Below are 14,391 nucleotides of genomic sequence, written 5' to 3' on the forward strand. Positions count from 1 at the left end.
CAGATATAGGAATTTATACAGGGTGTTTCACATAATTTTACGAGGCCTGCGTCTGTAAGATGCAATCAATAATACATATTCCGATACGAACTCGATTACAAATTTTGAAAAATTGGATAATCTTCTCTAGTTTGTTCACCCTTTCAAAAATTACGTTTTTAGTTAGTTAATGATTAAGATAGATAAACTACAATCATATTCATGCCGTCTCTTGATAGAACAAATTATAATTGTTTCTGAAAAACTGCAGTTTATGACTATTAATGAAACAGTGGTTAGTTTGACAACTACTGTCATGGGTTTCCAAAAATTAAATAATTACATGTGTATTTTTTGTATCCAGTGTTCTGGACTTTTGTATATTTAGGTGCGTACATTAGGCGCAAGCCTCGTAAAGTGATGTGAAACACCCGATATTTCGAATACATTAGTTAAATCTGATAAATTTGACTTGACAGTTTTTGGATTTAAATGTGGTCTGATCGATCAAATAATAAAACTGATTCGACGTCTGTATTGGTAAAAGTCTTTATATATATATATAAATGGATCATAAAAAATTATAATAGGTGAGATAGATAACGATGTAAATTATAAAATACTTAACATAATACAAAGAGAGAGAGAGAGAGGTTCAGCTAGTATAAAATTATGTTTAATATGTAAAACTGAAAGATTTATATAATATAAACGCAGAAATAAAAGACGAAGGCAATCATACAACTGTAAAATTTGTAATGCCGTTTGTGATATTTTCAGATTAATTAGTCCACTTTGTGGACGACTTTTTATACGGGTTTTTGTTACGTGTGGCAAATTCAGTGGTCGGAGATTCATTTTTGTGCTGAAGTGGCCCAACAAAAAAAAAGCGAATTTTAAGTGTTTTTAAAAGGGGAATTCGCTTCGCTCACGAATTTGTTTGGCTGAAATCGTATTGTGTGCCGAAGTGGCCCAATAGAGAAACAGAGCAAAAAGCAAACTTTAACTTTCAAAACGGTAAAATCTTTGAAAAATGTTGATTTTAAAATATACCTTATAAACAAGACAAAATGCTTAAAGAAACAAAGTTGTCTGAAGGGCCCTTCTTAGTAGTAATAACAAGTAATTTTTTTACATTGTTATTTTGTACCATATGTGCCGTTATAAACATTTATTTAATTAAATTGCATTTACAAGTCACTGGTTATTATTTAAAATTTTGTCTAACGAGACTTTAAAACGAGGTATAATAAATTGTTTACTGCAACACCAGTTTCATTTCTCACCCATCGCCAAACAGCGACGTGACGTAATACTCAATATACATTTGTCTTTCATCTGAATTTATCACAAGCTGCAATCCTAAAAGACCAGTTTCGCCGGAGAAAATCGCCACTTTGTTTGCGTAATTCATGACTTTTAAAATTTGGCGAATGTTGTGGAAAGCGTACTTCCAAGAGGATTTTTGTTGGCATTGGAAAATCGTAATAGAATCTGACTGGCGGGGAATGTTGACTTTGGATTCGCCCTAGAAGCCCAAATTACCGGATTTTCCCCGGAAATTAGCAACTCACGGCAATCCCGGTTGTACTTAATGTAAAATGGGGCGGATCTGGACTTATTGAAATTGTGATTTCATCAGCTGCATTATCCAACCTTTGTAAAACTTCGGCTAACATATTTGCACTAAAAACTACTTTGTTCAAGTTGCATTCTTCGGCGAGGCTGAAATCGTGGGAGTCGTCTGCGTTTAATGTTTTGATTTCACAATCAACAGTTATATTTTCTTCACTGTGTTTGATACTAAAAACACACATTGCGTGATACACCCTAATCTCAAAAATAATTACATCAGACACAATGGTGCGCCTTCGTTCTTATACGACAATTTTATGCTGGGATTCCCCTCATCTCCAAAAATATTTAAACATTCAGTGAACACTTTCATGCTGATTTTAAATGAGACGTCCGTATTGTCAGCAATTCTGTAGTAGCTAAACATATTACGCGGCACGTATGCCGAAATTTCCACACTTTTCATCTCTTCCAGAGTGAATTTTAGCCCCTCTTCGGTGGGGCGCAAAATGGCATACTAGAAATTAAAATCAATGACTTGATACAAAATTGCACCGGAAACTAACGTCCTTAAAGGATATGGCACGCAGGACATTGTGTATTGTCCGAAAGTCACTTATTTCGGCTGAAAACAACATATCAATAAATTTAAATGTTAGAGGTTATGTACACATTTTTTGACATGGTTACTAACGAAAAAACCCTATACAATTTTTAAATTGGGGTAATAAAAAAGGTAATGCAACGAAGTAACACAAAAAATATATTCGAAAACATTTACCTTTCGTTACAATTCTTCATTGTTTGTGATTGTGTTAAAAAAAGAATATTTTTTTCTAGGGACAAACAAAAAATCCCCAGTTTTTTGAATTCACTAAATGCAATTATTTAACATTGCTCCCCACAGCCTCCGAAATACTCATATACCCATCATCGGCCAATAATTGCGCCAATTCCCGTTTAATTTTGGCCACAACTGGGGGGCCTTCATACACCAAACTTGTGTACAGTTGCACAACGCTAGCACCAGCTGTAATTTTTTCGTAGGCGTCTCGACCCGTAAAAACACCTCCAACGCCTGCAAAAAAATCAATGTTATGTAATTTTAACAAAACAAAAGTCGGACCTATAATTGGTATTTCCCCACGTGTCAGTTTATACATTTCTGCTATTAATTTTGTTGAGGAGTCTTTCAAAGGCTTCCCACTCAACCCCCCTGTTTCAGTTCTATTGTCATTATGCAGAAATTGTGGTCTTTCGATTGTGGTATTGCAAATTATAAGACCATCAATTTTAGTTTCTTTTTGTCTCACCACATTTGCAATGTCTTTGAGCTCACTGTATGACAAGTCTGGGGCTAGTTTTAGTAACAGTGGGGGTCTGGAACCATCAGGAAGACTATCGCGCGTGTCTTTGGCACTTTTTAAGAGGCTTTTTAAAACGTTTTTGTCTTGCATTGTTCTCAAACCGGGAGTATTAGGACTACTGACATTAATAACAAGATAGTCAGCAACTGGTCCTAATTTTTTAATACCAATAACATAATCGTTGATAGCGTCAGTTGAAGTCTTGTTTTTGCCTAAATTAACCCCAATTATACTATCACATTTTTTTGCCTGTCTTAAATTAACAAGTCTTTGTAAAACAGTCTGATGGCCGTCACTGTTAAACCCGTATCTGTTTATAACAGCAAAGTCTTCAGACAGGCGAAAAAGTCGAGGTTTATCATTGCCTGATTGAGGTTCTGGTGTCACAGAACCAACTTCAATAAAACCAAAACCAATGTCTCTTAAACCCATTACTGCTTCAGCATGTTTGTCAAAACCAGCCGCTATACCAATTGGGTTTTTAAATTCCTTACCAAAAAGAGTAATTTTCTGTAATTGTTTGTGTAGTAACATTTCAAATTAAAAAGTGGTTTACCAAAGAATCAGGATCAATGTAACTGGTTTTTGGAACTAGGCGGTATTTACTGACCAAAATTCCAAGTCTGTGGGCTTGCTCAGGCTCTAGCAAGTGAACTAAAGGCATTACAACGTTTCTGTAAAATTTTTCATTGTTTTTATACAGACTTATAGCCACATAGGCCCCTATTCCACTCGCAGTGACAATATACAAGGATCGGAGTTTCCTCTAGAAATTTCTGATAGAATAACTCTTGGAAAACGTAATTATCACCTTTAGACTCAAGCTCTTCATTTTTTGAGAAAAGTGAGTAAGTTTTCAAAAAATAAACAAAAACCTAACCCCACTTTAGAATTGTCAATTTGACATGTGATTAGCAGCGTCGCCAACACATCAGATTTTGAAATCCCTTTAAAGAACCAGGATATTTCATTTTAAGAAAAAAAAACCTCTTTTGAAGATTAGAAAATACAGGTTTCTGTATAAAATGTGTATTTTTATATGATTAGGCATTTAACTGATATATGTAACACTTCTAAACCAAAAAATTGTTATTAAAAAAACATAAATCTTTCAGGTTGGCAAAACTGGTGATAAGTAAATAATTCTTCATTTGCAAGTGGCGGGTTTTCAGTATGGAGCCCCAAAAGTCGTCAAAATTAACATTGAGTGGTAGTTCCATGGGTGATAAAGCCATGAATAACTTAATGCAAAAACTGAAACAATTACAAGAGAGTGCCTCTCCGACTAAATCAACCATTAGCAAGAAAACCCCATCACGTAAGCGAAAACCAACTCGTGACGACAAAAACTCAAAAATTACCTCATGGCTAAACAAGGAAAATAGGGGCACTACACAGGCGAGGAATAATCAGCAAGTAGTGAGGTTAAAACAACTTGATATTACGGTAAACAAGAGCTCTAAGGCTTCGAGTAAGAGTCTTAAAAGGACTTCTTCGTTTGAAAAGTACGGTATTTTGCTACCCTCGTTTGAGACAATAGTGGCAGAGCAGAAAAAACTTGATGAGTACAAAAACAGTGTCCAACAATTGGTTGATGTGTTTGATGATAACATTCTTGTCCAGGATTTAGCCACCGACTGTTTAAACGAAGAAAGGTACGTGGGGGAGCTTCTGGACTGTAAACACCTGTCTTTCAAGGAATTAGAGAAAGCGTTTCGACGACACAAAGACACTTTGGAGGATATTATGCAAGGGAGGAAGTATTCAGATAGACATAGGGCGTTTCACCAGCCTTGCAGCAGTACAGTCTCTTTAGCCAAAAATTTATATTGCAGTAATAGTTTGGTAGTTTTCACTCAGGAGCAAAAAGAAGTCTTGCTCGATCTAATGAGATCTGAGTTTGATCCAGATGATACAAAGTCCAATTATTTCTTCAAAGTGTTGCTACCTGAAATTTGTTTGCTAATCTTCATGGAAGTGTACCAAATGGGCAAGAGGAAGGCCAACGAGTATTTGAATAAGAGGCCATTGGACTTTTAAGTGTGTTGTTCGTGTTGTTACTTTATTACTGATAACTAAACTATGTTTGTGACACTTGTTTTTTTGTTATTATACTATTTTTCTATTTTGTGTTTACTATGAAGATTTGTTTGTGGCAACTTTTTATACAATACTTTTGCTATCACTGTTGTTTTTAAGTGACAAATTGGTGTGGTTCATCTGTGGAGGGAAAAATAACTGGAGGGAAGGTGCCCTATACCCGCAATGTTAAATTCTTAGTCGTGCTACAAAAATTTTTTACGAACTGTTCTGAATTTCCCGCTTAATGAGTAATCAGTGCGCAAGTCAAAAATTGTTTTTCAAATCAGCTGATACCATAAGCGTCTCATTTGTGTTTCAGTGTTTTTCACGCTGACTTTTGATTTTTGTCTTTATTAAATTTGTTTTACACAGTTTTTTTTTTTTTTTAATAATCTGTCTATATAGTTTCAAGTATTAGTGTTAATGTTAGTTGGTGGAGTATTTTGTAAACTCAATATAAAAAAACATTGACTACACCACTGCATCCAAATTTGTAGTGAGGGAAAAAACTTGAGCGCGGACTTTGAAAAGGATCATAAAAGGTGTTATTGTCGAATCAACAAGAAATTACTCCCTAGAATTTTGGGATATTCGTGAACAGGTTGCCATAAATTTGGTTAGGTTGGTTTCTGGTGACAAACAAAAGATATCGTAACTAGTGTCAAAACTTAGGTTAAGTCACCTGTCAGCTTGTATGTAAAATTAAATTGTTAATTGACAGCAGGTTGACAGAAAACATCAACCGTCAACAACAAAGGGTAACCAAACCTAGGCATTCAAAATTTCTTCTGAAAATTCTAGTTACCATCAACATAAAAAACGTAATTTTCCTAAAAGTTCAAATCCTAGGTGGTTATTTCTTGTTGACAAATCTGTAGTGCAGAGACCACGGTTTCAGTTCTAGGGCTCAATAGAAGAAATAGTATAAAATTACGTGTTACAACCTCTCATTGTGATACTAGTGAATTGTAGATATATAACATTTATTTTTTAATATACTGTAATGAATGTCTGTTGGCAACAGAATTAAAAAGATTTTATTTTATTTTTCAGCGGTTTGCAACACTGCAACCAGAAATGGCTAATTGACAGATAATTAACGTGTCGTCACAGATTATCTGTTTTAAACAGGTAATCTGTGGTGTCGTTATGCAAATATTGCCAACCAGTATTTGGATTATAAATCGCTGTTCTAAAATATACCATCCCGATGAATATATCATATTTCAGCGCAAACTCCTTTTTTAAAAACTGATTTGAAATTTCGAAATTTGAAGTTTTGGATTGGACTGTCATGCGCAGCTGTCAATGTCAGGCTGTCTGGTTACCGGAACCACAACTACCATTTAAAAATTAAATTCAGTATTGCCAACAAGCTTAGTCATTTTGGATTATGCAGTTGTTTTTCCTAATTTGAAAAAATGCTCGGTTCAAGCGATGCTATCTTGCGTAAATTTATAGCGCGTATGATTCACATGACGAGTTTTTCCGTAAAGTTCTTGGAAAATCGAAAGTAAAGTTAAATGGTTAAAACCAATTATTGTTTAGCTTTTGAAACTTTAGGCCCTTGGTCTAAGAAAACTTTTGATTTCCTCAATATAATTGGCAAAAAGCTGATATCTGTTTCTGGCGAAAAAAAAAAGCTAAACAATACCTGTTTGAGAAGATTTCCCTTGCAATTCAACGTGGAAATGCTGCTAGCATTCGGGGCACCTTCTCAGAGTCCGCCTTAATAGCCGAAATTTTTGTTTTGTAACTTTTACTTATTTTTACATGTCTATTTTATTTATTAAATTAATATCTGTTAATTATTGTCTTATTGTTTTATTGTCTACAAAAATTTACAACCGACGTAACCGTAAAGCTGGTCACATGAAGAAAAAAATGACAAAACCAGTTTAAAAAATGCAATATACACTTGATCCAATTAAGACTAGACTATTATTTACAATAACGGTTTGTACAAGTAAAAATTGTAAACTTATCCTTTGATTGATTTAGAAGGCAGACAAAAATAAATAAATAAATAACTGTAGGTCGGCAAATACAGACGATTCAATTTAAAACAAAGGAACATAATCTCAACATTTACTTAACCTTCAACAGTTTTTTCGTCATTTCTACTACGTCTTTGGGAACCGGAATCGCGGCCATTTCTAAACTTTTCGTATATGGCATGGGCGTGTCAACGCCTGTCAGTCTGATCGCTGGTTGATCTAAATGGAAAAAGGCCTCACTTTCCATAATTCTTGCTAAAATCTCTGCCCCAATCCCAGCCGAAGGCCACCCTTGTTCCACCGTAATTAAATGATTCGTTTTAGCAACTGAGGCAGTTATCGTATTGATGTCAAGAGGGCGCAACGATCGTAAATTAATCACTTCTGCTTCTATTCCTTTCGATGAAAGTTCATTTGCGGCTTGAAGTGACGTTTCAACCGCCCTAGAGTGCGCCACTATCGTTATATGTTTCCCTATAATACTCAAAATCAAGTTGACGTTTTACACACAGGTGACTAGACTTACCTGGTCGTTCAATTTTCGCTTTGCCTATAGGAAGGACGAAATCGTTCGAGAGGGCCTGATCTGACATGGGGTATTGTACCCCGTATAAAATTTCGTTTTCGAGGAAAACAACGGGGTCAGGGTCTCGAATCGCGGCTTTGAGGAGCCCCTTGCAGTCTTCGGAATTATACGGGGAGATGACTTTCAGGCCGGGACAGTGGGCATACCAGGCGCCGTAGCATTGGGAATGTTGGGCGGCTACGCCGGAGGCAGCCCCATTGGGGCCCCGAAAAACTATAGGAACGTTGACGCGGCCTGCGGACATGTAAAAGGTCTTTCCTGCCGAGTTTATGATCTGGTCGATGGCTTGCATGGCGAAATTGAAAGTCATGTACTCGCAGACGGGGCGCAGACCGGCCATGGCAGCCCCAACGGCGATTCCTGAACACAACATTACCTAAATTGATGAATTACATTTGATTAACAACAACCTGTGAACCCCATTTCTGTGATTGGCGTATCGATGACTCTTTTATCCCCGTATTTCTTCCACAGCCCCCTTGTGACCTTATACGCGCCGTCGTATTGAGCCACTTCTTCGCCAATGACAAACACCCTGTCATCCCGAGTCATTTCCTCGTCTAGGGCTGAATTTAGGGCGTCTCTGACTGTCATTTGTTTGGCAGCGACGATTTTTGACACTGAGAATTGTCTTCGGTTGAGTGCTTTTCCGGCCAAATTTAGGAGACTGGTGGCTTTGATCGGTGCCATTTCTTTAAGGGTTGAATTTTTAATATAAGAATGAAAATTTAAGATTGTTTGACTTACCTGATTTGACAGTCAAGGTGATTTAAGGTCGTGGAGGAGAATGTGAGTGCCGAATAAACGTCAGTGTTGATTGTTAGGTTATTATCTCTTGAACATTCGTTATACGTAATCACACATGTGACGCTATCTTAGAGACATGCTCCTAGCGAGAGATCAAATCTGAGATTTGTGAAAAAATTCGGATTTTTGAAGGTTAAGTTTGACAGGTTTCTCAGTTTTTCATAACTAAGGTTGCGGCCGGCAGGGGGCAGTGTACGATTTTGTTCTATGCAACCAGTTATACATTGAATTCACAATTAATAAACTCCACAACCAACAAAATTAATTGTACAGATTTGAACGTTTTTAAAGCACTAGTAGAATACCCAATAACTTATACGATTTTTTTATTCTTGCGTGTCTATGTTAGAATTACCCTTTAGTGTAATAAATATCTACTACATAACATAAAATTACACGAAACACATTCTTTTACTGTTTTTTTGCCAACTATTTTGCTCTTTTTTATGTAGGTGTTAAAATATGTTACAAATTTTTTGTTCGTTATATATTTTTTGTTTCTGTTTGTCTGTTATATTGTTAATTGTTTTTATTATTAATTTTACGAAAATTGCAATTAAAAATTTTAAAGTTAAAATATTGCATCTGAATAATTTTCTGAAATTCTGTAAAATACTTCAATAATTGTACTAATGATCAAAATGTAGTTTATGCTGGGAACAGATTATCGTAATTTTTTTGTTCCAAAAACTGCGTAAATATTAATACATTACAAAATAATAACAAGCAATAAAATTATAAATATTTTTGAATTTTTAACGGTGTTCTGAAAAGTATTACTAATACTTATTTTATTTTATTTTTATGGAGGTTCTTAACGAGTTTTTTTATGGCATATTTTTATATATTTTTTATTAGGTTTGACTAGATTTTATATTATTATTATTATAGGTATTATAGGTTAGTTTTAAATTTAATCTTTAATCTATTAGATGAAAATGCTCTTGCTGACTTATTATCATATCTTTTTTTTTCTATTTTTAACAATTATTTGGACATTAATAAAAATGTGTATTTTATATATTTCCACACATTTATTTTTACACTTTTTATTACTTATACAAGGTGTATATACTGCATTTCAAAATAACTGACATCTCGGTAGGTCATGGAAATTCAGATTTAAGGTGGCAGCATTTGTACTTTGAGAGTTCTAGATTGTTCATTTTTGTACGATTGCACCCACTGAGGTTGAAAATACGTCAATTTCAAAATTTGTGATAATTGTCCGTTTTAACAGATTTTGTGCTTTTTCTCTCCTATAGTACCTTCTGTTCCACGTTTATTCCTTTTAGAAAACCTGATAAATTTTTGTAGATATTTTTTTTACTAAGCGAAGTTTTGAGATCAACAATGTCAGGACAGTCTTTATCTCATCTCACTCAAAGAGAACGAGAAGCAATTTGCAGTTGTTACAATGAATTTTTCAAAGATTTCAATAATTCCAATAAAAAGAAATAATGTTTGAAAGCTTATTTAAAAAAATGTAACTTTTTATATTCCACTGCTAGTTTTTTGCTTATCTTGCTTCTCTTCATTAGGGATATCACATTCATTTAGTAAATAAATGCCCAACTGTCGCACTCTCCTTTCCACACATTTTCCACCTCTCTTCGGGTTCCATTCAAAACTTACACTCTCTCAATTTCCACATCCTGTACTGTTCTGTGTGCAATTTTGCCATTATTCTCTTCTATTTCACATCCTCGTTTTACACATATCTCAGGACATTCTTCTCTTTATATGCACTTCTACTTCCTTGCAGTACCTTACATATTGTTCTTCCTTTCGATTTTTCCCCAAATTTCACCGTTTCAATTCTCAACTTTCCCCTTTTGTACTTATGTTATTTTTTCAGACAGAATTCAACAGAAATGTCATTTTTTTGATGTATCGCGATCTAAAGAATCTTCACATTAGTAAATTTTTTGGAAGTAAAATTAAAGTCTGGTTTACAGTCTCAACGCCTACGACCGAGATGACAATAATTTTGAAATGTACTATACATACATTCTCACAGACAATTTGGCTTTTGTAATATTTTATAAATTGAGTTTATTAAAATTAAATCAAATTAGTTGTTGATATGTCATTATCAAATTTGACAGTATTGTCAATTTCACTTTCGTTTCTTAAATTTAAACAACGAAAAAGCTTATATGATCTTGATATACACGGTGATTTAAAAATCTTGGACGAGATAACAGCTCTTCAAAGGTTAGATCATGTTGACTGTCATGTCAAAAAAGTATTAATATATTTTTTTCGTAACTCGCACCGTTTCCTAGAAAAAATACAACTGTAAACTCGCTATCACACTGTTTCTGATTTTTTACTTTACTTATTTTAGGTACATTTTAACTAACTTTTTTTCAATACAGGGTGAGTCATTTATAGTAAAGACCCTAACCGATTTTCAGATGCAACCCAAAATACATTCTCACAGATAACTTGGATTTTGTTGCGTTTGCTAAAAGATGCTCTATGATATGCACGCACAGAGAAATTTATGTTTTTCTCAATAACCGTGTGAATTATGAAAAAGTTTATTAAGACTCTTTTGTACTGTATGGCATGATCTGACACCCTGTAAAATTTTGCCCGTTATTTTAAACCATTCAGTATATTTTAAGATAGGAAAGCAGATTTTATTAAAGGTTTCTATTTTGTTCATTTTATTCTTTGTTCTGAAATTGTTTTTTTTTTTTTTGATAGGTGTTTATGTTAATAATGTGTAATAAAACCACTAGTTAGCAATAACATAATTTTTGATTCGATAAAATGAATTTGCATATAAATCTGCTTAACGATTATGTAATTCCGACTCTTCATGTAAACAACTACAATGTCACATCGATATAAAATTCTCCAACATTGTTTTTCTTGTAAATCGCTAAAATCAATTAAGTATCAACTTTCACATCATTTCGGAATATTATGCAAATGTAGCATGACATTGACACGCTTGCGATACTCAAGTATCAATAACCCATTTGCTGGATGGATCGGAGATCTGTAATGGATTGGCACCCTTTTTGCTCTTTTTGTGCGTTTTCCGATGACGCATGATAACCATAAAATCCCCGAGTCCTTCACACAAATACATCCTTGGTTCTAGAGCTTTTATTTAAAATTATATCCTTACATTTTATAGAAACCTATACCTCCAAAAACATGTTGACTCTAAGCAATGTACTTTTCTTTCTGCCATCGTTGCAAGCTAAAAACACCAAAAATTCCGAACAAAAGAACCTAAACTAAACACGACCATGCAATATTGTGACAGTTACTTAATTAATCTAACACGAATACAGCAAGTCAGGTCACCTACTAGACACTTTACAGGACAATATCAAAATATTCGTTCCGGCTCTGTCAATATAAACGATATTTATATTATCACTGATATCACAATGCTCCCTTGACTTTACTAGAGTACGGTTCTGGAGCTAACGATGAAACAAAGCACAAAAACGGATTTTTGAGTGACGGTTATTGTCTTGCGACCTAATCAAAAATTTTCCAAAATCACTCACTTTGGCAAAGTTATTGTCCGTGAGTCTCTATTGATTGTCTCTTCGTTAGCTCCGTTGCAACATTAAGTCTCTAATAAGATATTATATTTTTAAAATCTGTTAAAATCAAATTGTGAACATCGACAAACTTCTGGAAACGTTAACATGATTCTTACATTTAACATTAAAATATAATTTATGACTATTGTACTTAGGTGTAAACTGATATTGTTCTAACGGGGCAGTTTAGATCTATACAATGTTAATAAGCGTTTCTTGGGTCAATTCTAGCACAAATGCTGTGTGTTTAGCTTTTCGTTATAGTTCGGCAGCAGTGACACCCTATTTACACGATTATTTGTCAAACAATTAGGTCTAAACTAATCTAAACACCAAACCAACAGAAACCTCGCCTAGGAATTTTGGAAAAATAGATTCATGTGTCTCTAGTTAAGCGTACTGAAATCGAATAACGAAATAAGACACGCTGTAGGTGATGCTTACAATTAGATAAACCAAGTGTTTTCCTAATCAGGTGCCTCCAAAAATCTATCAATTAAAGCTCATAGTTACCATAAGCTGTCAATAAGTTGAATAATTTCTGCCATATTTGTTCCACAAGTTACAAAATATTGATAAAATACGATTTTCTGTCGTGATCCTTCTATTTCTTAAGATTAACACCGAATTCGTCAGGACACAATTACAAGACTCAGTCCATAAAAATTCTCAATTTTTGAGACAAAGACTTTCGTCGTTTGAAACTTGAACCAGACCACCAGGTGGTGTCCATTTCCAGGACTTAAACACCTGTATTGTTGTAAATGTAGGAAACTGCGTTGTCTTGAAGCGGCAGTTTCCTAGTCGAGGAGTTGTTGTTGTAGAAATGGGAGGATTTCCTCATACTCGTCGAAGACGACATCATGGCGACCGTCTCGTAGTACCTCAACCTCCCGCAGCACCTCCTACTCTTGATAATCGCCACAAACCCTTTTCTGTACTTCTTGTTGAAGAATGCATACAAAATGGGGTTGATGCAGGAGTTGGACGCGCCCAGCCACTGGGCTATGGGAGTGGCAATGGGGAGGATCTCCTCCTCCCAGGTCTCTATTTGCCCCCCGAATTTAATCCGGGCGAAAATCACATACAAGGGCAACCAAGACAAAATGAAGAGAATTACAACGGCGACGAGCATTTTGACGACCTTCACTTTGGATTTCTGTTGCATGCGTTCCATTTGGGCGTCTTTGGTGTCAGTGGGGATGTTGCGACGCCAGACTTTGATCCAGATCAGGACGTAGCACATGGTTATGAGGATCATGGGGAGGATGTAGCAGAAAACCATATTGGCGATGAGGAAATAGAGGGCGCCGTCCATGTTTGCAGGCCAGACTTCGATGCACAGTTGGACGTCGGGGGCGTCGTTGAAGACGGCCACCAAGTCGAAGAAGATTGCCCAAGGAATGGTCGTTGTCAATGCGATGAACCAGATGATGACGATCATGAGGCGGGCACGTTTTTTCGTTATTTGGCATTTGAGAGGCCACCAAATTGCAAGAAATCTGAAACAAATCCGAATAAAAGATTTTAATCATTTTATTGCAAAGAATAATGTCACTAATAAATCATACAGGATGCGCCAGAACTCGCGCCCCAGAGAAAAATTTCAAGTAAGATAAGATACCAGGAACATGAAAAAAATGTTTAAAAAATTCTATCCGTCAACAAAATTTGACATTTATGTTTTGACATTTGACATTTTTTTATATCTATTTAATGATACTGATGATCTTGTATATGTTTTTTTATAATTATTTCGTAAAGGTACAAAAATTTTGCCTATAAAAGCCATAAATAACATTAAACAGAGTTACAATTTAGGATACAACTTCCTTGTTTCCTCTTCTAATAGCCTATAGCAGAAAAATTTGGAAAATTATTTTTCCAACAGAAATAAAGAGAATCAAAGTGCAAAATTTAAACTCTTATAACGTCGAAATTCTAATGGATAGAATTTTTTTAACATTTTTTCCATGTTCCTGGTATCTTACCTTACATGGCATTTTTCTCTGTGGCGCGAGTTCTGTATAACATTTCGTCGTAGTGAGTTGTATTAAAACCCTGGGAAACAAGTAAATTATGGCAAATAAATTGTAGAAACCTTAGCAGCGGCTAATGCCTTATAAGACATAATTCATTTATTCTACGGGGTGATTTTTAAAAAACGGCAAGCGCTGTAAAATTTTATTTATGGCCCGATTTCTAAAATTAAAAATACAAATTCAATGGCTTTTGATATAGTATAAGCTGACAATTTCAGAATTTTTGTAAATCATAGTATATTTTGGCACAGAATATAAATATATATATACATATATATATAATATACATAATTAATATTCTGTGATTTTTTATATTTGTAAGATATTAGTTTTCTTGATACAGACATGTGCAATATGTTCTACTTTTACTAAAAATTTTTG

At 34.7% G+C, this 14,391-nt stretch overlaps 4 protein-coding genes across 5 annotated transcripts in view; all 4 read right to left on the reverse strand.

Moving 5' to 3' along the window:
• Window positions 1-1,135: 1,135 nt before the first annotated feature.
• Window positions 1,136-2,326, reverse strand: LOC123009621 (cell cycle checkpoint protein RAD1). The gene is made up of 4 exons (XM_044406058.1): window positions 2,121-2,326; window positions 1,830-2,071; window positions 1,554-1,782; window positions 1,136-1,507 (listed from the first exon to the last, which is right to left on the reverse strand). The coding sequence occupies exons 1-4, from the start codon at window positions 2,190-2,192 to the stop codon at window positions 1,262-1,264; spliced, it is 789 nt and encodes a 262-aa protein (XP_044261993.1). The 5' UTR covers window positions 2,193-2,326; the 3' UTR covers window positions 1,136-1,261.
• LOC123009620 (dihydroorotate dehydrogenase (quinone), mitochondrial) lies at window positions 2,140-3,836 on the reverse strand. Of its 2 annotated transcripts, XM_044406057.1 has the most exons (6): window positions 3,733-3,836; window positions 3,627-3,687; window positions 3,478-3,575; window positions 2,681-3,431; window positions 2,336-2,632; window positions 2,140-2,179 (listed from the first exon to the last, which is right to left on the reverse strand). In XM_044406057.1, the coding sequence occupies exons 1-5, from the start codon at window positions 3,751-3,753 to the stop codon at window positions 2,439-2,441; spliced, it is 1,125 nt and encodes a 374-aa protein (XP_044261992.1). In that variant the 5' UTR covers window positions 3,754-3,836; the 3' UTR covers window positions 2,140-2,179; window positions 2,336-2,438. The 2 variants fall into 2 exon arrangements, with proteins under 2 accessions (XP_044261992.1, XP_044261991.1); XM_044406056.1 differs by having other exon boundaries at window positions 3,478-3,687; window positions 3,733-3,833.
• Window positions 3,837-6,811: 2,975 nt separating this feature from the next.
• LOC123009623 (pyruvate dehydrogenase E1 component subunit beta, mitochondrial) lies at window positions 6,812-8,564 on the reverse strand. The gene is made up of 4 exons (XM_044406060.1): window positions 8,334-8,564; window positions 7,997-8,278; window positions 7,527-7,946; window positions 6,812-7,474 (listed from the first exon to the last, which is right to left on the reverse strand). Exons 2-4 carry the CDS (start codon window positions 8,274-8,276, stop codon window positions 7,092-7,094), a joined length of 1,083 nt encoding a protein of 360 aa, XP_044261995.1. The 5' UTR covers window positions 8,277-8,278; window positions 8,334-8,564; the 3' UTR covers window positions 6,812-7,091.
• A 2,946-nt stretch (window positions 8,565-11,510) lies between these two features.
• Window positions 11,511-14,391, reverse strand: part of LOC123009692 (neuropeptide SIFamide receptor-like) — a 63,580-nt gene continuing 60,699 nt past the window's right edge. Inside the window, exon 3 of the mRNA XM_044406168.1 lies at window positions 11,511-13,470. Within this exon, the coding sequence (XP_044262103.1) occupies window positions 12,711-13,470 (760 nt within the window). The 3' untranslated portion in view covers window positions 11,511-12,710. The remainder of the gene's footprint in view (window positions 13,471-14,391) is intronic.

The sequence above is a fragment of the Tribolium madens genome, unplaced genomic scaffold (genome assembly GCF_015345945.1).
Source record: "Tribolium madens isolate multiple individuals breed KSU strain unplaced genomic scaffold, Tmad_KSU_1.1 Scaffold_7;HRSCAF=85;Tcas5.2_LG10, whole genome shotgun sequence".
NCBI classification, from domain to species: Eukaryota; Metazoa; Arthropoda; class Insecta; order Coleoptera; family Tenebrionidae; genus Tribolium; species Tribolium madens.